General features: G+C 47.2%; 1 protein-coding gene across 3 annotated transcripts in view; it reads left to right on the forward strand.

Moving 5' to 3' along the window:
- The window catches only part of Cdk19 (cyclin dependent kinase 19), a 135,888-nt gene that overhangs the window by 93,918 nt on the left and 15,359 nt on the right, over positions 1–26,611 (forward strand). For 2 of the 3 annotated variants that reach the window (XM_052162997.1, XM_052162998.1), the window contains 2 exons: positions 5,017–5,074; positions 23,172–23,303. In XM_052162997.1, the coding sequence (XP_052018957.1) occupies positions 5,017–5,074; positions 23,172–23,303 (190 nt within the window). The remainder of the gene's footprint in view (positions 1–5,016; positions 5,075–23,171; positions 23,304–26,611) is intronic. The other variant, XM_052162999.1, reaches the window with a different exon arrangement.

A 26,611-nucleotide genomic window follows, 5' to 3' on the forward strand; every position in this document is an offset into this window, starting at 1 on the left:
GATGCTCCTCTGTGCTCCTCCGTGCTCCTCCTTCTCTAACCTTTCTCCAGCTTCCTCCTCCCAGCTTCCCCTCTCTCAAGCTCCGTGCCCACCTGCACCTCTGTGGCAGCCCTCAACCACGCTGAGACTCCAGACTCAGGAATGTATCCAGTTTGTGTTACTCAAAGAGCTTGTGCTAAAAAGTAGAATGCCTTGAGACAGGAAGCAGGCCCTTCCTCGGTTTCCTTTTTATAATGGCCATCCTTGGATCTGCCTTGTAACCACCATGGTCCTTCATATCCTATAGTTGACCAGAAATGTGTTTGCCTGTGATACTCAAGTTGCTCTTTCTCTGCCTAGATGCCTTTTCCCTGAGATGTCCCCGTGGCATGCTCCCTCCTGGACTGCCTTCAGATCTATTATCAGATGTCACCTCCTCAAAGGGCTTTCTCTGTATAGAATAATGCTTAACCTCTAGAAGACAGTACCTTCAACCCTGTTCCTTGTTTTCTTGGTTGTTCCATCATCTTAACATGCACATGCACAAATCTTTGCAATACTTATGCATGCTAGACCCATAGAAATACCACGCCCTAAGAGCCTGCCACTTAGCAGGCGGGCCAGCTTGCTTTGTCTTCTCCCTGTCTGTCCTAGGGAGACTTCGCAGATGGCCTAGATTTTGAAACACTTACTCTCTTCAGTCTAAAAATAGGTTTAGCTCACTGTGCTTAAGCTTCAATGCTACATTTATCTCTGCTTGGGTTTAAGCTATATGAAATGGTGTTTTGTTACAAATATCATTTAAGACTTTATTTTTTCATGTAGTATTATACTTCCAAGATTAATGCATTAATTTGTATTTCAGTAATTTTCTTAAAATGAAAAACTGCATTACAAACATTCTCTGGTATGATGTAAAAGTGAAATTACAGATTCAAAGTGATTCACTTACTCACTTTTGTAAGATTATACCAAATTATTTTCTAAACATGTTGTGCCAGTGTATTCCCACAAGACTGGACGGAGTTCGCAAGACTGCATTTCTGTTGCTGAGGCCTGCTTTTGAAACATGCACTTGTATAAAAAGCTACCTCAGTGCTCCATCGGACATCTTTCCATATTTGTTTTTATTAAAATAGATTTTTGCTATAGTTAAATATCTGAATTTTTTTCTATTTTTCTATGCAGTTGATTTTTCATTTTGACTTCTAGAAGGTCTATCATCTTATAAGAAGTTATCCTGTTTGTGTTGTGGATTTAATTTTCTTTGGCTTTGATGATTGGAAATTTTCTTAATGTAGCTAAATTTATCAGTCTTTTATGGTAAAAAGTTTTTAATGTCTTGATAAGGAAATTTGCTCAGGGATGGAGGGATGGCTCAGTGGTCAGCCATGGCTTCTGTTGCAAAGGACCTGAGTTGGTTCCTAGTACCCACACTGGGTGACACACAGCCTCCTCCAGCTCCAGCTCTGGAAGGTCTGACACCTCCATGCTTCTGTGGGCACTGTATTCATGTGCACAGGCACCCACATGTACACAGTTAGGAAGAAAATAAAGGGAAACATACACCAAATGTCGTGCTGTTACCCTCTCATCTCTACTCAGAAGGCTGAGGCAGCTGCGTCCTGAATCTGAAACCAGTTTGAGTTATATGAGTTACAGGCCAGCTGGGCTCTGTATAAGTCCTTTCTTAAAAAAAGAAAGATTATTTTTTATTCAAACTTTTGGCTTTTATTTAAATTGTATTCCTCTTGAAATTGAAGTGTGTGTGTGTGTGTGTGTGTGTTATGCAGTAAGAACTCATTTTATTTTTTTCCATCCTTGGGTGACCTGTTCCTTGGTCAATTTTTAATAGTTTCTCACTGACTTCAGTTCTCAGTGCGTGGCTCCCAAGGCTCTCATTCTAGCCCGTTGGTCATCTCAGCTGAGCCACTGTTTCGCCTTGAGCCCAGCTGCTGTACTCACCCCTCCACTCTCCAGCATAGCCTCTCACAAAGTTCTTGGCTACTCTTAGGTCTTTGTTCTTGCTTCTGCAGTTAGTGTTGAAGTGCTGGAGACATGCCCAAGTCTTTAGCATGCTGCTCAAGAGCTCTGCCGCGCGAGCTGCAGACCCCGCCCTTGCTGTTGTTACTCGTGTAGTTTAGCTTGGTTTTCATAGGAATTGATTGATCCGCAGCTTGTATGGGTCTTTTACCAGCCAGCTCTGCACCCTGACCCTACAGCTGTCTCAAAGATTTTATACTTCCCCTCTGGTTCGTATTGCTGCCTGGATTTTAAAAGCAATACTGCATAGTGCTTTGTTTTGTTTTTCTCTTGTTTGCTTGTTCTTTTGAGCTGCTGCTGTTCTTAGGCATGTCAGACGCGTGTTTCCCTGCTAGGGTTTCTTTCTACATCACCCTCAAGGCCACAAACTTTCCTTATCCGTGCTTTATTAGCTTCGTTCCACACATAGTTTAACTTACAAGTTATATGTCATGGTTTGGTCCTGGACACTTCACGTTTGTATAGTTTCTCCTTTTGCCTGGAGTGCTTTAGAAATGTTTTTTAAGTTTCCAAATATGTGATATTTTGGATTTTGTTTTCATAATTGACCTTAAAATTGTGTCTCTCTGTGTGTATATAACATGTATGTGTGTACAGGTGTGTGTGTGTGTGTGTGTGTAGGTACAGATGTGTGTGTATATATGTTTGTGTGTAGGTACAGATGTGTGTAGATACAGGTGTAGGTGTGTGTGTGTGTACAGGTGTGTGTACAAAGGTGTGTGTGCTTGGGCGTATGCATTCTCATGGTGAACTGGTGCATGTGCCCTCGGAGGCCAGGGTGGGCATCAGACTCTGGAGCTGATTGCAAGCTGGCTGACTTGGGTTCTGGGAACTGAGCACTCCGAGAAGAGCCGCAACCACTTTGAACTGCCAGGCCACCTCTCCAGCCCCATGTCTATGTCATATGTTGTGAGCGTGTCTTTGTAGGACTTCCATGAGCTTGAAGCAATTTCTCTTGTCTCTTAATAGCCTAGTCATCTTTCCTGAAGTTACTTTCCTAAATACTGTCCTGATGGTCGCTGGGAAGAGTTATTATTCCCTTTCCCCTTAAACCTCTATTCTAAACCTCACTCCATCTTCCTGTACTAGATTTAAGCTCCTTGGAATTGAAGTCATGTATTTCCCTTTTGATTCCTGAAAGTCTTTATTTTGTTTATTTTGTTTATGAGTACACTGTTGCTGTCTTCAGACACACACCAGAAGAAGGCACCAGATCCCATGTGAGCATCCCATGTGGTTGCTGGGAATTGAACTCAGGACCTCTGAAAGAGCAGTGCTCTTAACCACTGAGCCATCTCTCCAGCCGGAAAGAATGGACCTGGTTATCAATCAGTGTGTAATTATCAACTTCGAATTTTGTAGGTTAGGTACCCCCCCCCCAATTGTGTTCCCCATTCCGCCTCTGGACCTTCTTCTTGGTTTAACTGTCACTCACCCCTGGCAGTGACTCTGAGTCCCAGTCATCCTGTTCCCGCCCGCTCGCTCGCTCTGTTGGCCAGCGTGGCTTGAGCATCTCCTGTTACCCTCTCCTGCTCTGTTGCCCCTTCCCAAGCCAGAACCTCCTATAAAAGACACAGTCGTTGCTGTCACATGAAGCCAGGGTCTCAGTGTGATCTTTGTTATGGTTTCTGCGTTTGTTTTCTTCCAGTCACAGAGTCCTGTAGGCTTCCTTCTCTAAAACTGTCCCCAACCCCACCAGTACCTCTGTGCTTCCTTATCTCTTCTTAACAGTTCCGGTCTCTGCTTCCTGTCCTCACTGCCTGCACTGTAAGGGTCACACTGCTTCTCTTGGCCTTTAAATTACCCAGCATGGCCTTCTCCTCAAGTCAGACTTGTCACTGTCTCCTGGGCACGCCACAGCCTTGCTCCTCTCCCAGCTGTCTGTTAGCATTCAGGATCTGGGTAATGGACTCTGTCCCGCCCTCACCAACCCCTCCCCCCCAGGCTCTGCCCTTAATAAAGTACTAGTCCCTTCACGTGGACTATTTTATGCGCTCACTGTTTTGTAAAACAAAAGTCAGCAACATGGGCAGGATCTAGGGGGAGAGGGGGAGACAGAGCGATTGTCTCAGAAGACTCCTCAAAAGGAAACTGCCTGTCTGAGACATCCATATATCTACTCTGAGTAAAAGAGTTACACTACATTTCAAGCACACACATTTCCCTGCCAGGTTCTCAGAGGAGATGGGCTCCCCCCTCCCCCAACACCCGGCCGTTGCCTTCATCGTCTGCACACATTTGCAGATGAGGATGCTACAGGAGCTCCTCTTTATGGAGCGCTCTGCTGGCCTTGGCTTTGTATTCGGGGGTTTCTTTTCTTTTTCGTGTGTGTGTGTGTGTGTGTGTGTGTGTGTGTGTGTGTGTGTGTGTGTGTGTTTTCTTTTGTATTTTGACATGGGGTTTTTCTGTATAGCTCTGGGAGTCCTGGAACTCACTCTGTATATAGACCAGGCTGGCCTTGAACTCAAAGATTCTTCTGCCTCTACCTCCTGAGCATTGGGCCTGTGCCACTACTGCCAGGCCATATTTGGGGTTGTTTACTTTTGCTTTCATTATAATTGATGTGAATTCTAATGGAGCTATCCCTGTCAGTGATGTTTTTGTAAAGCAGTCCAAAAATACTTAGCAAGGAATACTCATTTGATTGACTTAAGTGAAAGTAGTTATATTGTGGTTCGAAATTTTCACATTAAAAATAATTATATTTGAGTTGTGCAGGTTTTTAAGTTATGGGACAAATATAAATGATAACTTCAATTACTTTGTAATTATATGATACAACTTTGAAAATAAGTATGTTTCCCTGGCAAAAATGTTTATATGAATTTAGTGCTAACTTCAAGAATATCAAATGCTTTAATTGTAAAAAATCTTTAATTAGTTTAGACTGAATGAAAATACATAAAAATTATATTTTCATATGAAAAAATTTCCATTTTGGAGCATGTCAAAAGGATAAATGTAGTAATTTGAATGCTCTATTTTTATTTCTAGAAACCAGCAAATATCCTAGTAATGGGAGAAGGTCCTGAAAGGGGGAGAGTCAAAATAGGTAGGTAATTATTCCTGAGAACCGATGAAGAAACTGAGTGACTTCTAATGTTTTCCCTTTTAATACCCTCATTAAGTTGCCGATTTTAAAATCGCTTTCTCCGTGGTTATAGAAAAGGTGTTGGAAAATGTAGGTAGCCTAAAGCCACCCGTTCTCCACAGTTCTTTCCTCAGAATAAGAGGCTGTCATTGCGAACGGGGGCAGCAGTTAATGAGCCCCACAGACATTTGCTCGCTTACAGTGCGCCAAGTGTGCTTTATGTCCAGCACCACACCAGCTCACTCTGTTGTTTCTTTAGCTTGCCAATCCCTAGTACATCACCCTAACTGACTTGGTGACAGCACCCTCTGCCCTCTGCAGTCTGCTTTTGCCCAGACACTGGCCCATGTGTTAACAGAACTGCATGTAGCACCGCATAGCACGCTCCCCTGGGCTCCATCACCTCAGGCGGGGAGGCATTCGGGGAACATCATTGCTGTTGGAACAGGGATGCTGAGGTGGTCCAGATGGTGCTGTCACTGGGACAGAGTGCACCCTTGCGGAGGCAGCCTGTCCGTCCGTCCTGCTGCCCATTTCTTTATCCTCTTCCCAGCCAGTCCCAGAAGCGGCTGTAAACTAGTGACCCTGCTCTGAACCTCTCCTGGAGGGGACGGAGTTCACCATCTTGAAAACCCTCGTCACTAACTAACTACCTGACTGTTTGGTTGCTTCCCCCTTGCTGCTGCTGCTTTCCCATTATTTGTTCTGTTTTTATTTTACTACTCAGGTGTTTTCTTTCAGGCATATTGCAGACATACATTTGCTTGGCAAAGCTGAAAAGGGGTAGTCCCTCCCAAAAGAAACAGTCCTGCAGACATTTGGCCAGGCAGTGGGGTAGATTCTTTATTATGTTACCTCAGCCACGGAGCAGCCTTCTGAAGGTAGAGGCACAGTGGAGGAGAACCAAACATGGCCTAAAGAAGCCTGGTGACGGGCGCTGAGCTGCTCTGATTGCCGGCTGACTGACAGGCCAGCCTGTCCCCTTTGTAGCTTCTGAGGAGCTGCTTTTCTTAAGCCCCTGCATTGCTGTTTGTCATTCAGCCTCTCAAGCGTCCCTTCTCGGGGACACTGACGGCCTCCCTTCAGTTTTAAACTGAACCTTAACCTCTGCAAACCAGTGCAAACACAGCTCTTACCCCCAAGTGAAGAGAGCGATTATTATGAGCCAAACAAGAGGGACTGGTGACCTCCCATGTGATTCAGACTGCCTGACAGCTAGGTTGACTCCTGAAGCAGTCACAACAAACTTTTGTAGTCACACAACAGTAGAAAGTCTTCTATTGAAGCAATTCCCAGACGCATGGGCAGGACCATCAGGTAGACAGCCACTTAGAGCAGAGCAGAGCTGGGTGCTGGGTGTGTGGTGAGGGCAGTGGGTGTGTGGTGAGGGCAGTGGGTGTGTGGTGAGGGCAGTGGGTGTGTGGCGAGGGCAGTGGGTGTGTGGCGAGGACAGTGGGTGTGTGGTGAGGGCAGTGGGTGTGTGGTGAGGGCAGTGGGTGTGTGGTGAGGGCAGTGGGTGTGTGATGTGGGCAGTGGGTGTGTGGTGAGGGCAGTGGGTGTGTGGTGAGGGCAGTGGGTGTGTGATGAGGACAGTGGGTGTGTGATGTGGGCAGTGGGTGTGTGGTGAGGGCAGTGGGTGTGTGGTGAGGGCAGTGGGTGTGTGATGTGGGCAGTGGGTGTGTGGTGAGGGCAGTGGGTGTGTGGTGAGGGCAGTGGGTGTGTGATGTGAGCAGTGGGTGTGTGGTGAGGGCAGTGGGTGTGTGGTGAGGGCAGTGGGTGTGTGATGTGGGCAGTGGGTGTGTGATGAGGGCAGTGGGTGTGTGATGAGGGCAGTGGGTGTGTGATGTGGGCAGTGGGTGTGTGATGCGGGCAGTGGGTGTGTGGTGAGGGCAGTGGGTGTGTGGTGAGGGCAGTGGGTGTGTGTTGAGGGCAGTGGGTGTGTGGTGAGGGCAGTGGGTGTGTGATGTGGGCAGTGGGTGTGTGATGTGGGCAGTGGGTGTGTGGTGAGGGCAGTGGGTGTGTGATGTGGGCAGTGGGTGTGTGATGAGGGCAGTGGGTGTGTGATGTGGGCAGTGGGTGTGTGATGAGGGCAGTGGGTGTGTGGTGAGGGCAGTGGGTGTGTGTTGAGGGCAGTGGGTGTGTGGTGAGGGCAGTGGGTGTGTGATGTGGGCAGTGGGTGTGTGATGTGGGCAGTGGGTGTGTGTTGAGGGCAGTGGGTGTGTATTGAGGGCAGTGGGTGTGTGATGTGGGCAGTGGGTGTGTGGTGAGGGCAGTGGGTGTGTGATGAGGGCAGTGGGTGTGTGATGAGGGCAGTGGGTGTGTGATGTGGGCAGTGGGTGTGTGGTGAGGGCAGTGGGTGTGTGGTGAGGGCAGTGGGTGTGTGGTGAGGGCAGTGGGTGTGTGATGTGGGCAGTGGGTGTGTGATGAGGGCAGTGGGTGTGTGATGAGGGCAGTGGGTGTGTGGTGAGGGCAGTGGGTGTGTGGTGAGGGCAGTGGGTGTGTGATGAGGGCAGTGGGTGTGTGGTGAGGGCAGTGGGTGTGTGGTGAGGGCAGTGGGTGTGTGATGTGAGCAGTGGGTGTGTGGTGAGGGCAGTGGGTGTTTGGTGAGGGCAGTGGGTGTGTGATGTGGGCAGTGGGTGTGTGATGAGGGCAGTGGGTGTGTGATGAGGGCAGTGGGTGTGTGTTGAGGGCAGTGGGTGTGTGGTGAGGGCAGTGGGTGTGTGATGTGGGCAGTGGGTGTGTGTTGAGGGCAGTGGGTGTGTGGTGAGGGCAGTGGGTGTGTGATGTGGGCAGTGGGTGTGTGATGAGGGCAGTGGGTGTGTGTTGAGGGCAGTGGGTGTGGTGAGGGCAGTGGGTGTGTGGTGAGGGCAGTGGGTGTGTGGTGAGGGCAGTGGGTGTGTGATGTGGGCAGTGGGTGTGTGGTGAGGGCAGTGGGTGTATAGTGAGGGCAGTGGGTGTGTGATGTGGGCAGTGGGTGTGTGAAGGGCAGTGGGTGTGTGAAGGGCAGTGGGTGTGTGATGTGGGCAGTGGGTGTGTGGTGAGGGCAGTGGGTGTGTGATGTGGGCAGTGGGTGTGTGGTGAGGGCAGTGGGTGTGTGATGTGGGCAGTGGGTGTGTGTTGAGGGCAGTGGGTGTGTGGTGAGGGCAGTGGGTGTGTGATGTGGGCAGTGGGTGTGTGATGAGGGCAGTGGGTGTGTGGTGAGGGCAGTGGGTGTGTGGTGAGGGCAGTGGGTGTGTGATGTGGGCAGTGGGTGTGTGATGTGGGCAGTGGGTGTGTGGTGAGGGAAGTGGGTGTGTGATGTGGGCAGTGGGTGTGTGGTGAGGGCAGTGGGTGTGTGATGTGGGCAGTGGGTGTGTGATAAGGGCAGTGGGTGTGTGATGTGGGCAGTGGGTGTGTGTTGAGGGCAGTGGGTGTGTGGTGAGGGCAGTGGGTGTGTGATGTGGGCAGTGGGTGTGTGGTGAGGGCAGTGGGTGTGTGATGTGGGCAGTGGGTGTGTGTTGAGGGCAGTGGGTGTGTGGTGAGGGCAGTGGGTGTGTGATGTGGGCAGTGGGTGTGTGATGAGGGCAGTGGGTGTGTGGTGAGGGCAGTGGGTGTGTGGTGAGGGCAGTGGGTGTGTGATGTGGGCAGTGGGTGTGTGATGTGGGCAGTGGGTGTGTGGTGAGGGCAGTGGGTGTGTGATGAGGGCAGTGGGTGTGTGGTGAGGGCAGTGGGTGTGTGGTGAGGGAAGTGGGTATGTGATGAGGGCAGTGGGTGTGTGGTGAGGGCAGTGGGTTGTGATGAGGGCAGTGGGTGTGTGATGCGGGCAGTGGGTGTGTGGTGAGGGCAGTGGGTGTGTGATGAGAGCAGTGGGTGTGTGGTGAGGGCAGTGGGTGTGTGATGAGGGCAGTGAGTGTGTGATGTGAGCAGTGGGTGTGTGGTGAGGGCAGTGGGTGTGTGGTGAGGGCAGTGGGTGTGTGATGTGAGCAGTGGGTGTGTGGTGAGGGCAGTGGGTGTGTGGTGAGGGCAGTGGGTGTGTGGTGAGGACAGTGGGTGTGTGGTGAGTGCAGTGGGTGTGTGGTGAGGGCAGTGGGTGTGTGGTGAGGGCAGTGGGTGTGTGATGAGGGCAGTGGGTGTGTGGTGAGGGCAGTGGGTGTGTGATGAGGGCAGTGGGTGTGTGGTGAGGGCAGTGGGTGTGTGGTGAGGGCAGTGGGTGTGTGGTGAGGGCAGTGGGTGTGTGATGAGGGCAGTGGGTGTGTGGTGAGGGCAGTGGGTGTGTGGTGAGGGCAGTGGGTGTGTGGTGAGGGCAGTGGGTGTGTGATGCGGGCAGTGGGTGTGTGGTGAGGGCAGTGGGTGTGTGGTGAGGGCAGTGGGTGTGTGGTGAGGGCAGTGGGTGTGTGGTGAGGGCAGTGGGTTGTGATGAGGGCAGTGGGTGTGTGATGCGGGCAGTGGGTGTGTGATGCGGGCAGTGGGTGTGTGGTGAGGGCAGTGGGTGTGTGGTGAGGGCAGTGGGTGTGTGTTGAGGGCAGTGGGTGTGTGGTGAGGGCAGTGGGTGTGTGGTGAGGGCAGTGGGTGTGTGGTGAGGACAGTGGGTGTGTGGTGAGGGCAGTGGGTGTGTGGTGAGGGCAGTGGGTGTGTGGTGAGGGCAGTGGGTGTGTGATGAGGGCAGTGGGTGTGTGGTGAGGGCAGTGGGTGTGTGATGAGGGCAGTGGGTGTGTGGTGAGGGCAGTGGGTGTGTGGTGAGGGCAGTGGGTGTGTGGTGAGGGCAGTGGGTGTGTGATGAGGGCAGTGGGTGTGTGGTGAGGGCAGTGGGTGTGTGTTGAGGGCAGTGGGTGTGTGATGCGGGCAGTGGGTGTGTGGTGAGGGCAGTGGGTGTGTGGTGAGGGCAGTGGGTGTGTGGTGAGGGCAGTGGGTGTGTGGTGAGGGCAGTGGGTTGTGATGAGGGCAGTGGGTATGTGATGCGGGCAGTGGGTGTGTGATGCGGGCAGTGGGTGTGTGGTGAGGGCAGTGGGTGTGTGGTGAGGGCAGTGGGTGTGTGATGTGGGCAGTGGGTGTGTGGTGAGGGCAGTGGGTGTGTGGTGAGGGCAGTGGGTTGTGATGAGGGCAGTGGGTGTGTGATGCGGGCAGTGGGTGTGTGATGCGGGCAGTGGGTGTGTGGTGAGGGCAGTGGGTTGTGATGAGGGCAGTGGGTGTGTGGTGAGGGCAGTGGGTGTGTGGTGAGGGCAGTGGGTGTGTGTTGAGGGCAGTGGGTGTGTGATGCGGGCAGTGGGTGTGTGGTGAGGGCAGTGGGTGTGTGGTGAGGGCAGTGGGTGTGTGGTGAGGGCAGTGAGTGTGTGGTGAGGGCAGTGGGTGTGTGGTGAGGGCAGTGGGTGTGTGGTGAGGGCAGTGGGTTGTGATGAGGGCAGTGGGTGTGTGATGCGGGCAGTGGGTGTGTGATGCGGGCAGTGGGTGTGTGGTGAGGGCAGTGGGTGTGTGGTGAGGGCAGTGGGTGTGTGATGTGGGCAGTGGGTGTGTGGTGAGGGCAGTGGGTGTGTGGTGAGGGCAGTGGGTTGTGATGAGGGCAGTGGGTGTGTGATGCGGGCAGTGGGTGTGTGATGCGGGCAGTGGGTGTGTGATGTGGGCAGTGGGTGTGTGGTGAGGGCAGTGGGTGTGTGATGTGGGCAGTGGGTGTGTGGTGAGGGCAGTGGGTGTGTGGTGAGGGCAGTGGGTTGTGATGAGGGCAGTGGGTGTGTGATGCGGGCAGTGGGTGTGTGGTGAGGGCAGTGGGTTGTGATGAGGGCAGTGGGTGTGTGGTGAGGGCAGTGGGTGTGTGGTGAGGGCAGTGGGTGTGTGGTGAGGGCAGTGGGTTGTGATGAGGGCAGTGGGTGTGTGATGCGGGCAGTGGGTGTGTGATGCGGGCAGTGGGTGTGTGGTGAGGGCAGTGGGTGTGTGGTGAGGGCAGTGGGTGTGTGATGTGGGCAGTGGGTGTGTGGTGAGGGCAGTGGGTGTGTGGTGAGGGCAGTGGGTTGTGATGAGGGCAGTGGGTGTGTGATGCGGGCAGTGGGTGTGTGATGTGGGCAGTGGGTGTGTAATGTGGGCAGTGGGTGTGTGGTGAGGGCAGTGGGTGTGTGATGTGGGCAGTGGGTGTGTGGTGAGGGCAGTGGGTGTGTGGTGAGGGCAGTGGGTTGTGATGAGGGCAGTGGGTGTGTGATGCGGGCAGTGGGTGTGTGGTGAGGGCAGTGGGTTGTGATGAGGGCAGTGGGTGTGTGGTGAGGGCAGTGGGTGTGTGGTGAGGGCAGTGGGTGTGTGGTGAGGGCAGTGGGTGTGTGGTGAGGGCAGTGGGTGTGTGGTGAGGACAGGGACAGGCGGAGTGCTCTGCTCTAGGCTCAGCACACTACCCGTGAAGTTCGGAGCTTCCAGTTGATGAAAGCTAGCGGTCTGTCAAATTAGTCCATTGAGGGGTTTTACCCAGTGGTTAAAAAGATGGAAGACCAGACACAAAGATGAGGAGTAATATCCTGAGCTCACTTGGCCCTGGACCTGCAACATCCCAGTTTCCCACAAACACAAAGTTGTGATGAGTCGTCAGCCCTGCTGACTCTTTAATTTCGGTGTGACGTTTCTCTGAGAGCCTGTGTTCACAGTTCCCATTCTTGGCACGCTGACCCATCTGGAAGTGGGGGAGGCTGGAGGTTGCTTTGTGTGCCTGTGCTCAGAAGGCTCATGTCTTCATCTAGTGAAGGTGACTGAGTAGGCCAGAGTACAGGGTACAAGAGAGGGGAGCGGTAGGAAGAAGCCCCATAGCACATAGATAGCAGTCAGAGGTTTGTCCCCCTTTTTTATCCTCTGTATCTGACATGTGTATTTATGTGTGACTGGTAATATAAACATTCTGTGTAAAGGTAAAATAATCAAGAACACAGTACGAACTGAAGAACTAAAGGTAGCAGATGAGAATGATAGACACTTTTAACCAAATCCCCAACTCACGAAAGCTCACATGCTGTCCTGTGCCTGTCTGTAATCATTTATATCCTGTGAGATACTTCATTTGATATGTGGGATAGATGAAATGATGTATTACTTTTTTTGTTTTTTTTTGGGGGGGGGGGTTGTTTTGCTTTTCCGAGACAGGGCTTCTCCGTGTGACTCTGGCTATCCTGGAGCTCACTCTGAAGATCTGCCTGTCTCTGCTTCCTCAGTAGTATGATGAAAGGGAAATTCATTTCTCTTTTAATTTTAGTTTTTCTTGTGGCTAGTTTGATTTTGTAGCCATAACTTTATGTGGTCAGTTTTGGTTTTAGAACATTATCTTAAGTATTATTTGTGATGTATTTTACTTGTCCTCCTATTTATGTTAAAGTCTGAGAAAGTAAGTAGGTAATAGTTACATTACAGAAGAAATCAGATAATAATTTCAAAATTCCTTCCTAACAAAATCTTCCTAGCCATCTGTACCAAGTGTTACTATTATCAGGTAGAAAGAAGAGGCCAGACCTGTAAAAGATTAGTAATTCATGGGCATAATAAAGTCTTATTTCTTATTTTATAATCAGAAAGGAAATTGGAACACCAGTAAGTTATTTTGTAATTTTACCCACCAATTTACTATTCATGATCAGAACAGCAGTATTATTTGGTAATTTTTAAGGATATTTTTATGTATTCCTTGACAATTTTATATATTATAAAGTATATTTTGATCATCTCTACCTCAATTCCACTCTACGCAGACATTCTTTTAATCTAGCTCCCTCCCACCTTCACATCCTTTGAAAACATCAACACTTGGAATTCAGTGAGTGCTACCTCTGCACAAAGGTCTGCCTGACCCTGGATAACCTGCCAGTGGCCATGCCCTCAGCCCCCACCCCCACTGGCAGCCATCGGCTTCCCGTAGTTTCTGAGCTAGAGATGGGGCCTTGTGGGCAGGTTTAATATGGTGGCTACCCGTTGCTGTGAGTTCTTGAGCCCTGTGTCTGTCTATGTTGTGTGAAGAGGCAGCGTTTTGCAACTCTTCCCTCACCTCCAGTCATTGCATGTTTCCTGCCCTCTTTGCTGCAGTGTGCCCTGAATGTCAAGGAGCAATGTTTTAAACGTCTTGGCGTGTACTATGGAACACTCTGAAGATTCATTTAGTCAGGAAACATGATATTTACGGCATCGTCTCTTAGATGCAAGTTTCTTCTTTTTGGGAGAATAATTTTGCATTTAAATATGAATCCTTTTTTAAATGTATGTTTTAAAAATTAGTCTTAGTAGATTAGTTCTAAGCCTAGTTAGAAGCTCTATTTGCAGAACAGTCACCTTTGGTGCTAGCACTTGCAGTTTTGATACAGCACTGTTACTGTTAATTGTCTTTAGAAGATGGGTACGTTTGTGTACTTTGAGTCAACTCAGAGCCATTGGGTGTCGGTGCAGTTGGCTATTGTACAGTGAGTAAGTAATAACAGTAATGCAAATGGTTGGGTCCAGTTAATATTGTTTCCTTTTTCTTATTAGGAAATTGTATGGTTTTAGGCGCTAATGTAGATTTAAAATTGAGGTACCCCTAAAATGGAGTTCCATTTGGAAAATTTAAAATAGGTCTCTGTCAATATGAAGATTAGATTTTTTAAAAGTTAAACTGAAAAATGGGATGTTATTTCTGTGTGAGCATCCGAGTCCAGGAGACGGTTGGTAAGCAGCACTCAGTGCATGATCAATGAAAGCAGGCAATGCTCTTGCCTATGTTTGCAGTTTTACTGAAACCAAGATTAGCAATTTATCACTTAGGAAAATGAAATATCCTAGACAGTTTTTAAATTATCTAAATAGAAGGGTCTCGAACGTGTTTTAAAGGTAAGAGTTAGGAATGTTGTCAGAGTGTTTGAATTCTGTCAGTGGAGTGGCAGGTGAGCCTGTGGTTGTGTCCTTGGAAACTGGTCCAAGTTTGAGGTGAAAAATATAGATTGAAACATTATCCTTTAAAGTTCTCTAACACAAGACTAGAGATACTTTGAAATACCTGACAGAGGCCTTCTTATGCAGGCTGGAGGGAGTCTATAACATTGTATCCTGTTGACAATCACTTATTTTTAGCTCTTGTTTTTTCCAGGTGTTCACTGGGGGAAAGGGGGGAACCTCCCTTAACAGTTATTTTATATGGAGATAAATATGTTTTCCAAAAGGGATAAATCTTAGAGCTTAAGAAAATTAATGGGAGTGTTTTTGGCTAAGAAAGCTAAAAGCTGTTATTAATGAATTTTAATAATTAATGTTTTAGTTGCATTTAAAAAACTATCACCAATCCAAAGGATCAAGGGCACTATGGAAAATTTTACAAGTCGATACAAATATTTGTTCACTAAAATTGGTTTCACAGATATTTGTCTAATTTAGCAGAAATGCCCTAGTTCTTTATAGTGATGAAATACTAATGACCAATTTTCTTTTTAAATCTTATTTCTTATAGCTGTGGTCATTTTGTATGCATGGATGTCTGTACATCGTGTGCATGGCTATAGAGGCCAGAAAAGGGTGTCATATGCCCCGAAACCGGAGTCATAGATGATTGCGAGCCACTACTGGGTGCTGGGAACTGTACCCATGTCCTCTGCAAGCCCAGTGTTAACTACCAAGCCATCTCTACAGCTCAGTGTTACGTTTTAAATGACCTGTTTAGTAAAGGCTTAAAACATCCTTAATCTTTAAGCCAATTTTTTATGAATATAAAAACTTACTATTGTAAGTAGAAAGTAGGTTTTAGTTTTGTATCAGTGCATTTGATTTTGAACTTAGAAAATTCTTTAAATATGAGCCGGGCGGCGGTGGTGCACGCCTGTAATCCCAGCACTCTGGGAGGCAGAGGCAGGCGGATTTCTGAGTTCGAGGCCATCCTGGTCTACAGAGTGAGTTCCAGGACAGCCAGGGCTACACAGAGAAACCCTGTCTCGACAAAACCAAATCCAAAAAACAAAAAACAAAACAAACAAACAAACAAACAACCCCCCCCCCAAAAAAAAACCAAATATGTATTTTGAAATACCTTCGACAGACTTTTTTAGCACGCAGGAAGCTGCTATGAATTCAGAGGCAGCCTGGCTTATGTAATTCTAGAGTAACCTGGACTAGAATGAGACCCTGTCTCAAATTAAATAAAGAATGGTAAGTAAATAGAACATTTGAATAGTCAGCCCTAAAAACATACATAGGAGGGACAGTATGCAGACTGAGCAGGTGTTACATATATATTTCCCTGTGTGTCAGAGAGATGCTTCTGCTTCTGCCTCCTGAGTGCTGGGTTTAAAGGCCTGCATTAGTACCACCAGACTTTAACCCTGTTCTTGTCTCTATAGGTTTCAAAGTTCTTTTTGGTTGTCTTTTGTAAACTTGGAGTGTTTGTTAGGTACTTTCAAATTCAAATTGAAGTAGACTTCTCATTCAGTATATTTTGCTTTATTTCCTAGAACTTTTAGTTTAAAGAAACAAAACAACAACAACAAAAACACAGTTCAGGGCTACTGGATGTTCCTCACTGCATGTGAGGGTGGGGTAGATATTGGTAATTGAATTACTATAACTATTAAACATAAAACCAGGTAAATTCCAGGTGGCAGTTGCTTCCAAACACTTCTTATTTTGAATTTCTGTTTCTCTTTGTTTTGGGGAAGGTATATTTTCCTTGAAAACTGTGTAGTCTTGGATGCTAGCTAGAGAGATTTGTGTTTTGGATCACATTTATGTGCCACTTGTGAAAAAAATTTCTTTGGATCTCATACCAAAGTAGCTTCCTCCCAGTGTGCCTGGGGTTTATTCTGAATGTTTACAAGAATGTGAGGGGACGAAGACACTGGGTGCCCACCCCTCATAATATCGCTAATAAAATTACTTCTCAGAATGGGGTGTGTTGTCTTATTCCCTGAGGCTGGTGCTCATTATGAAGAGATCCTTATACCTCTATCTTGATCGGGAGAGGAGAGTTACTTAACATGCTTGGTGTGTTTATGGTCAATGATCATAGAACTTGTAGAAATTCTAAACTGAAGGGATTAAGTTCTAGTAAGCTAGAGAGGACACAGAGAAATTGCACACTCAGGTTCTGGAGATGCTAGCAAGCAAGTGCTCTGAAACCAAGCATCATCAGCAAATATTCTGGTGGGTGCTCTGCGATAAATTAAGAAGGTAGCTGATAATATCTGCTAAGAATAATAGAAGACTGTCAAACAGGCTATCAGCCTCAGCAAAGGAGAGGGCCTAGGCCCCTGAAAGAACGCACCATTGCCTAAGGAGACATATAGGGACATATACAGGACCTGTTGATACCTGAGGTGATTCCTCTGATGAAAGTAGATCCTCCATGTGGCCTCTTGGTTTGGAACCAAAACTGTTGGTGCAGAATAGCTCTTTCATCTCAAAGTGAAGAAAGTAGTTTATTCTGAGCAGACATGAGGAGCCATCACCAAGACACATTCAAGTCTCCTTGAATAACATTCCAGAGTGGAGGTGGTTGCATGAACTTTTATAGTACTTCCCAAATATGTTGGTGGGGTCATAGCAAAGTAGGTGAAGTCTGCTGCAATAACAGTCCTCACTCCTAGCTTGCATCTGCATGATCCCAAAGGCTCTCCCTGATGTCTGAAAGGATGGTAGGCCAGACAGCGATGGAGGCAACACAAGGATGTTCAGGGAACTAGAGAGCTAAGATAATTTGTCTGGATCTGCAGCATTTCAACTCTGCAAACACAGGTTTACATCGGTGGGTTAGCCTTGTAAGTGCCTTCAACGGAGCTATGACGTTTTCTGCACCACTTGAGTTCACTCCATCTTGTTTCCTTTAGCATTTGTGTCCCTGCCTCCGGCTGCTGCTCCCCAGTTCCCACCGCTGCTCCCCTGTTCCCACCGCTGCTCCCCAGTTCCCACCGCTGCTCCCCTACTGCCCACCCTTTGGTTTCACTCACCCTCATTTGTTATAATCTGACCTTAAAGTTCATTCTCTGTCAAAACTGTCTTTGAAAAGACCTGTGCTCACGACCTCTGCCCTGGCAGATTCAATAGCTTGTGTCAGCCTCTGTTCTTAACACAGTGAGCCGTGACTCCTGAGCAGTGTGGCCCTGAGACTGTGTCCTGTCTTGCTTTCCTCGGTGTGTTGTTTGAGGACACCCTTAGCACCTGCTTGAGACACAACCTCCCTCTATAATTATTTCTTTAAGGGTTTGACAATATATGATCTCAAATTTTAGATATAATAAAAGTGAGTCTACAGTTCAGATGTCTGTTCTCTCTCCTTATTTTTTAGCCCTCTTAGCAACCCGAGCTTTATTGTCCCCAAGCCTACTATTGTCCCCAAGCCGACCCATCATCTTCATCTTAGACTCTGTGGTTTATTGTCAATCACTATGTTACCCTTAACCACCCAAGTGTAGTCAACATAAAATTCAGTTCTCTGCCGGGCGGTGGTGGCACACACCTGTAATCCCAGCACTTGGGAGGCAGAGGCAGGCGGATTTCTGAGATCAAGGCTAGCCTGGTCTACAGAGTGAGTTCTAGGACAGCCAGGGCTACACAGAGAAACCCTGTCTCGAAAAAAACAATTCAAAAACAAAACAAAATTCAGTTCTCTACTCAGGACAGCTACCTTATTGTTAAGAATTTTAAGATTATAGTTTTAATAAAGATTGGGGATAAATAAAAGATAAAATTGAGCAATAACAGTAAGAGTAACTATAATTCGGTGGCTTGTAAACTTCGTTTTAATGCCATGATTGTGTGTGTATGGTACTGGGGTTGAATACAGAGCCTCACACACACCAGATGAGTACTTCCCCACCGTGCTATTTCTTTAGCCCCAGAATTACTGTTTAAAGACAGGAAGGTAGGGACTGAAGGCACAATTCGTGGCAGGGTGCTTGCATAGTATGCATGAGACCCTGGGTTCAATTCCCAGTGTTTAAAAAAATGGCCGATCCCTGCTTAAGGTTTTAGCGTAGTTCTCCTTGGGCTCAGAGCAGTGCAGTTGGAAAGGAGGTGCTTGTATCCTTGCCTCCCCAGTACCCTCAAATACCCTCCAGTATGGCTTAGGCCCAGTCCTAGAACTTCAGAGGCTGAGAAGAGAGGATTGTCTGGGGCTACACCGGGATAGCCTGAGCTAAGAGTAAGACCCTGGCTTAAGAAACCCAAAGTATTAGCAGTGCTTATCTAGCACCCGTCCTCCCTCCCTACCTCAAAAGACTTCTCTTCAAAATTCAGTTCCAGTTCCACTTTTCTTTTGTCTGCCTCCTCTGTGATTAAAGCGTCCTTCTAGCTGGGACCTTAAAGGAGATGTAGATCCTCCTGCCCGGGACTTCGGGCTTCTTAGGAAGCAGCAGCACTGACTGCTGTGGCAGGTTCCCTCCTGCAGACTGCTGAGTGTCAGGCTTTGGTGCTGCTCCTCATCTGATGCCTGGTGTTGCCTGGGGTTGCCTGGTTAGCACCCACACATCCATGCATTGTGGTTTAGAGAACAGCCAAAGCCACGGTGAGGTCAGTTGCATGGTCTGCATTAGTAACTATTTGGAAAGGCACCTGTGAAGTTCATTCAGTAGAATGGAATTGTACTTATTTTCTTCTGGCCTTAGCTTTATTTGACAGTGAATTAAACCAAAGAAATGGAGTCAGGTCTGGCAGCACACCCATTAGTCCCAGCACTTGGGAGGCAGAGGCCAGCCAGAGTTAACATGGTGAGGCCCTGTCTCCAGAACTAACTAACTAACTAAATACATTTTAAAAATTTAATGAGGAAGCGGAGAATAGCAAGGGAAACCTAGCGTTTGCCTTTACTGTAACACGCTTTTCAGTGGGCAGAACAGTGTCTCATCCCATCCCACACTTCCATCATCAAGCGTTACCAACACGACACTTAGCTTCTACCTTATATAAAATAGTGTTCTCAGTAGTGTATAGTAATAAAAATAGATGTAATATTGGTAAAAATATTGACTGTTTTTGTTACCACTAGAGAAATTTAGTTTTTAAGGGGTAGATATTAGCATGGACTTCCTTGGTTAGCTTTTCTTTTTTTAATAGCTCAATACTCCAGCTTCATGAAGCATTATAAATTATCCAAACTCTAAAGAAACAATATAGTCAATTATATATAATTCAATGCATATTATGGCATACTTAGTCTCAGATTAAGTGATCCATTATAGTTACCTGCATTTTTACTTTTTATAGTGCATTTGGGTCCTTTACACATTCAAAATGTACTGTGTGTATTGTATATTTTAAGTCAGAGATTTATCATTCTTGCGACTCTGCCTGTGTGGTTTGTAATTACCATGTGTGTATCTTACTGGATGTCAATCAGTGTTTAAGAATCTAGCCACGAGAGGGCTGGCTGGTGCCTTAGTTGAAGCACCTAACACACAAGCAGGAAAGACCTGAGTTCAGACCCCCCAGCACCCACACTGAAAGTTAGTCTCTTACCCTAGCCTGGGGCACCAAGGTTGGCGACCGCGATCTGGAACTTGTTGGCCAGCCAGCCGAGCCAGTGTAGAAGTGTTGAGTTTAAGGGGAAACTCTTTTAAAAAAATAAGGTAATGAGTGTTGTGATTAATCTTTTTCTGGGGAAACGCTACACACTCATCCTGCTAACCCCAGATAGGGAGCTCAAGACAGAGCAAGGTACGGATGCTACCAGAGATGAACTTCATGTCTCAGAGGTTACTTAGCAGACTAGGTGAGAGGTTGTTTCTAGGAGTTGACATGATCAAAGGCAGATACATCACCAAAGCTCACCTCAGCACAGGCGACGGCTTACAAAGGCTGGGACCTGGAGCACACTGTGCAGCCTCCAGGGAGCTCAGTAGGTTGAGTGTCCTTTCCAAGCGACTCAGTTGGTTTAAACCTCTGCCAGGCAAGTGGGCTTGTCTCTTCTTCCTCCAAGCAGCTGCTCTGATCTCAGTCTCTTTTTTGCCCCTTTGCCTGTCTGAGAGTGACCTCAGCAGTTGTTATGGTTTATCCTTGGGAGGGAGGGGCCTAGTAAATCCGGTCAGTTTCGGGGACTTCCTGAAGGATTTTGAGTTGTTTCCCTTCTGGTTTAAGGAACTTTTCTGCTGGGGTATATTGTTTCACTCTCTGAGAAAATGGCTAGACAACATTGCATAATATAGGAAAACACCTAATGGCAACACCCCTCCACAAACACCTCCCACACCTACACATGCACACCTTTAATCCCAGGACTCAGGAAGCAGAGGCAGGTGGTTCTCAGTGAGTTCAAGCTAGCCTGGTCTATAGAGTGAGGTCAAGGCCCATTACATAGAGGAACACTGTCTCAAAAAACAAAAAACCAAAACTCAAAGCACAAAAATAATATGGCTGTTAAATCAAAGCATTTTTTTTAAAATTATGTTGTCTTACTGTTCTTGTGAATATAGACAAATAATTCAGTTGTGCTTTGGCTTTAGGTTCTTTACCTCAGAAGTGAGAAACAAAGTACTGATCTATTATGAAAATGAAATGACATTGTATGATGTGAATAAATGCCGTTTGTAAATTATAAAGGGTCTTACAAATACAAAGTACTTTTTTATGAAGTCATAAAAAAGATCTCTAGAACCTTAGAGTGACAAATTCTAGTTTTATATATCCCTAATGCTTAAGTTAGTTAGCTTTCGTTTACATCTTTGTTAAATGAAATTACTATAGCAATTATCTATTATCTGTTTTATAGAAGTTATTTATTATGTTTTCTATACATGTTCTCAGGATTGTGTACAGTGTGCTGTTACAATCAACTTTGTAGGGGAAAGGTCCCAATACGGCATTTTCTATTGTAGACACTCTGATTGCCTCCAATAGCCGATTCCGTGCCTCTAGTACCTTCCAGTGTCCCTGAACACAGCTGGGAAGAGACAGTGTCACTTAGACACCCTGAGAATGCAGCAGCTGATTCCAGTGCATACTGACCTGAGTGATGTACAGTCAGTCTCAGGTGGATAGGTGCACAGAAACAGATGGGTAGATGCATACTCAGTCTCAGGTGGGTAGGTGCACACTCAGACTCAGGTGGGTAGATGCACACTCAGTCTCAGTTGGGTAGGTGCACACTCAGACTCAGGTGGATAGGTGCACAGACTCAGGTGGGTAGGTGCACACACAGACTCAGGTGGGTAGATGCACACTCAGTCTCAGGTGGGTAGGTACACACTCAGACTCAGGTGGGTAGATGCACACTCAGTCTCAGGTGGATAGGTGCACAGACTCAGGTGGGTAGATGCACACTCAGTCTCAGTTGGGTAGGTGCACACTCAGACTCAGGTGGATAGGTGCACAGACTCAGGTGGGTAGGTGCACACACAGACTCAGGTGGGTAGATGCACACTCAGTCTCAGGTGGGTAGGTACACACTCAGACTCAGGTGGGTAGATGCACACTCAGTCTCAGGTGGATAGGTGCACAGACTCAGGTGGGTAGGTGCACACTCAGACTCAGGTGGGTAGGTGCACACTCAGACTCAGGTGGGTAGATGCACACTCAGACTCAGGTGGGTAGATACACACTCAGACTCAGGTGGGTAGATGCATACTCAGACTCAGGTGGGTAGGTGCACACACAGACTCAGGTGGGTAGGTGCACAGACTCAGGTGGGTAGGTGCACCCTCAGACTCAGGTGGGTAGATACACACTCAGACTCAGGTGGGTAGATACACACTCAGACTCAGGTGGGTAGATGCACACTCAGACTCAGGTGGGTAGATGCACACTCAGACTCAGGTGGGTAGATGCACACTCAGACTCAGGTGGGTAGATGCACACACAGACTCAGGTGGGTAGATGCACACTCAGACTCAGGTGGGTAGGTGCACACACAGACTCAGGTGGGTAGGTGCACACACAGACTCAGGTGGGTAGATACACACTCAGACTTAGGTGGGTAGGTGCACACTCAGACTCAGGTGGGTAGATGCACGCACAGACTCAGGTGGGTAGATGCACACTCTGACTCAGGTGGGTAGGTGCACACTCAGACTCAGGTGGGTAGGTGCACACACAGACTCAGGTGGGTAGATGCACACTCAGACTCAGGTGGGTAGATGCACACTCAGACTCAGGTGGGTAGATGCACACTCTGACTCAGGTGGGTAGGTGCACACACAGACTCAGGTGGGTAGATGCACACTCAGACTCAGGTGGGTAGATGCACACTCAGACTCAGGTGGGTAGATGCACACTCTGACTCAGGTGGGTAGGTGCACACTCAGTCTCAGGTGGGTAGATGCACACACAGACTCAGGTGGGTAGGTGCACACTCAGTCTCAGGTGGGTAGATGCACACACAGACTCAGGTGGGTAGATGCACACACAGACTCAGGTGGGTAGGTGCACACTCAGACTCAGGTGGGTAGATGCACACACAGACTCAGGTGGGTAGATGCACACTCAGACTCAGGCGGGTAGATGCACACTCAGACTCAGGTGTGTAGATGCACACTCAGACTCAGGCGGGTAGATGCACACTCAGACTCAGGCGGGTAGGTGCACACACAGACTCAGGTGGGTAGGTGCACACTCAGTCTCAGGTGGGTAGATGCACACACAGACTCAGGTGGGTAGATGCACACACAGACTCAGGTGGGTAGATGCACACTCAGACTCAGGCGGGTAGATGCACACTCAGACTCAGGTGGGTAGATGCACACTCAGACTCAGGCGGGTAGATGCACACTCAGACTCAGGTGTGTAGATGCACACTCAGACTCAGGCGGGTAGATGCACACTCAGACTCAGGCGGGTAGGTGCACACACAGACTCAGGTGGGTAGGTGCACAGTCTAAACAAGGAGACTCAGTCCTAACTGCTCCCAACAAACAGCCTGGGATTTGAGGCTCAGGCTCAGGTCATACTTCTGACTCTGAACTTAAATCTTCGCTCTCAGGAAGTTAAGCTTCAGTATCTTGATCAGTAAGTAAAGTTGACAGGGTAGAGGAGTCTGTCTTAGTACCAATAAACTAAACAGTTCCTAACCGGCAAGTAGTTTCAGAGGAAATGTTCATCTTGAAAGGTTAAAGGTGGTTACCAACTTGTGCATGGCACCGATCATATGACAAACTGAGTTTTATATGCTTGTTTTATTTTTCAGCTGACATGGGTTTTGCCAGATTATTCAATTCTCCTCTAAAGCCCCTCGCAGACTTGGATCCAGTAGTTGTGACATTTTGGTATCGGGCTCCAGAACTTTTACTCGGTGCCAGGCATTACACGAAGGCCATCGGTAAGTGTTGAGTGATTGATAAGTCACACGTTCACAGATGTAAGACTGTTCATAATAAAGCCAGTGCTGTAGAGAGAACATGCACATCTTTCTTTCTGTGTGCTCACATAGTGTATATATCTGAAGAATGGGAAAGAGGGTTAGAACTGTCTTCACAGAAAGGAAATCAGGACAGGAGTATTGTCCTGGAGAAAAGATGGTTTCCAAGTGTTTTAACTGCTGCATGGTGTGACGTGCCACCTCTCGTGCTGCTCTGATCTGTAGGATAGCAGCGTGCCCAGTACCTACCACAGGACATAAGTAGGTAGGATGGCTCTGATCAGCCACTTGCCAGACCACCAAGGAGAAAGAACTAGAGAAAGAAAAGTAGTTATAAGCATGTTTATTAGGATTTAATGGTCTTCCTTACAACAGGCACGTGGGAGATTTTACTGTCTGAAGGCTGAGAAGCCTCGGCTATAGGTAGAGAGCTAGCAGGCAAGAATCTTCCTCAGCTCTGGAAATTTCTACATATCAAAGAGCAGGCAAAGAAGGAATGGGCGGTAGCCACAAGAAGGACTGGGCTCTGGTGCCTTCCTGTGGGGACGTCCCTGCATAGTCCTTCCTCAAAGCTGCTGCTGCTGCCTGCTACTGGCAGTGATCGCTGATCACCTTGGCTGTTGCACTAAGAGTGGATTTGCCACTCAAAATCCACTGGAAACACCATCCTGTATCTGTTTAATAAGCATGTGAAAATGCTGTAACATCCCAAAGCACTGTGAGGGCTGGTCCTGTGTTTAGGAAGATGCCTTAACCTTCTAATTAATTCATGGATAAAGAACATGGACATATTATAGTGCCTGGTTTATCAGGAGGTCGGATTTCTTCAAAATCCAGATACCCAAAGTACTTAGATTATAGCATAGTGCCGAAATAGTATAAACATTTGTGAATATCGCTAAACATTTGCTAAACCTGAGTGGTCTCAGAATTGTGGAGATAAGTATGTTTTAGGAGTGTGAGTATGATATTAGACTCACCCATGTCCAGTCAGATGAGAGGCTGTGGAGACCCTGCTGTCAGTGGAGTGCCTGGAATGTTTTCAGGACTCAGCTAAAAACCTGCACCGCTCTTTCATATTCCAACCTAGTGGGATTGCTTTTCTTGTTATCTAGATCTTTTTCCTTCCAACTACTGAGATTTCTTAGATAACCTCAGAAGGCAGCAGAAGACAGGAGGGGAAAAGTCTGTGAGGGTATGGTGTGTGTGTGTGTGTGTGTGTGTGTGTGTGTGTTATTGTATTGGGAGGTGTTAGTTAGACATTAATGGACAGAACCTAGAAACAGGCAAGATGGTATAGAATTCAGGGCACAAGAAGGAAGGCACTGCAGCATGTACTGTGACCTTGTCATCCATAACCGCATTGGGACACATTAATAATTATCCTGGTACTCAAGCTCCACTGAGTGTTTGGTGGAGGATGGTCTCCTGGGCCTCACCCATAATTTGTACAATATATGAAAGGGAGAGGTCCTATGAAGTAAAAAGATATGTAGCCAACATTTTTTCTGCTAAGAGTGTTTTCCATTGTATCTTAGTTACTTTTCAATTTGCTATGACAAAAACACCATGGCTGAGGTAACTTACAAATAAAGGATTTAATTTGGGACAGTTCTAGAGACAGTCCATGATTGTCATGGTGTGGTGGGCGTTCTAGCAGGCAGGAAGACATGGTGCTGGAGCATTAGTTGAACGTTTATACCTTGACCTACAAGTTGGCGGCAGAGAGAACTAACTGGGAATGGAGTGTGCATTTGAAGCTTGACCCCACTCCAGTGACACTCCTTCTCCCGCAAGGCCACACCTCCTAATCCTTCCCAGACAGTTCTGTCAACTGCGGACCTAGTACTCAAACATGAGCCTATGGGAGTTATTGTCATTCAAAGTGCCACATCCACCAAAGTCAGTGTTACACATACAGTAAGTCACTGTATGTCTAACATTGTGTAACTGCTTTCCCAAGCAGTTCTGTGGGCCCTACACACTCGGAAGCACTTTTTCAGAAGCACCGTTGTAGGAAAATAGATGTGATAGGTTTGTTGTTATTATTTATTTGTTTATAATAAATGTAATTGGGTGTGAGTTAGAAATCAACTATTTTTCCTTAAGTAAGAAAAACGGAAACTGACTTTTACCTGGCTTGCAACTTATTTGCTTGCCCAGTTAGTGAGATTTACTTCATGACATAAAAATGTAATTACTTGCCAGGTGCCAAGTAATGCTAGTGCCTGGGAGGACAGCGATGCGGGAAGGCTGGGCCTGAGCTCAGGGGCAGCCTGTGCTACTCGGTGAGACGGTAGCTCATCTCCAAAACAAAGTCACAGTAACCAAAGTCCTAATTATCCATTCACATTCGAAGTTAGGGAAATTATTAAGATAGGGAAAATCTTTGGGACATTATTAAGATAGAGGTATCTTTGGGCTTATAGTCATAACAATGTATATAAATGCACACATTTTCACTCACTCTCACTTTTTAGCCATACCTGGTCATGTCAGACACAAGTATAAGTAAGAACTAGATGGGAATGCAAATTATAAAATAATTTGGCAGGAAACAGTTTCTCACTGCCTGCTTTTCTGAGGTTCTTTATGCTAGCAGTAAGAGAGAACGTCTACATTTTGCTTTTTGTCCTTTGAATAAAGGGCCAATTGGGAACTGACATGACTAGCAATGTGGAAGTAGTCCTTACTGACGATATTAAAAGCATCCAGGAGGGCTGGATGGAGCTGTTGGGGACAGGAGTGACAGACAGCATGGAGGAAGACCGGGAAGGATTAAAAAGTAGACGCAGAATGTTAGTATATGGCACTGATGGGCCCGCAGCATGGTGGCGCTTGCCGCAGCATTGAGGAAGACGAGGCTGTGTTTATAATCTGTTGTGACGGCAGGGAACAGTGTGGCACACAGTGAGGATTGGAAGCTGTTCCCCATTATCCAGAGGCTGATGTTGGTGCCGGGAAGCATCTGAATGGTCAGAGGACAGAAGCATTACAGCATGGCTTTCTGTTGGCTGTTTGCTTTACAACAAAACATACTGACATTTGTCGTAGTTAATAAATATAATTAAACCATTTGTTTATTCAGTTTATCTTCAGGATGTGTTTGGCATTGTGGTACACTTTTTCTCTCTACATTTTGCCATATTCCTAGTAATACTATTTACTTTTATACTTACTAAATAATATTTCTCAAAATGGACAAATATAAATATGTATCTCAAAAGTTAACTCACTTAAGCATAGAGCCTATAAAGTAAGAATTTCTC

The sequence above is a fragment of the Apodemus sylvaticus genome, chromosome 19 (assembly GCF_947179515.1).
Source record: "Apodemus sylvaticus chromosome 19, mApoSyl1.1, whole genome shotgun sequence".
Classification (NCBI taxonomy): domain Eukaryota; kingdom Metazoa; phylum Chordata; class Mammalia; order Rodentia; family Muridae; genus Apodemus; species Apodemus sylvaticus.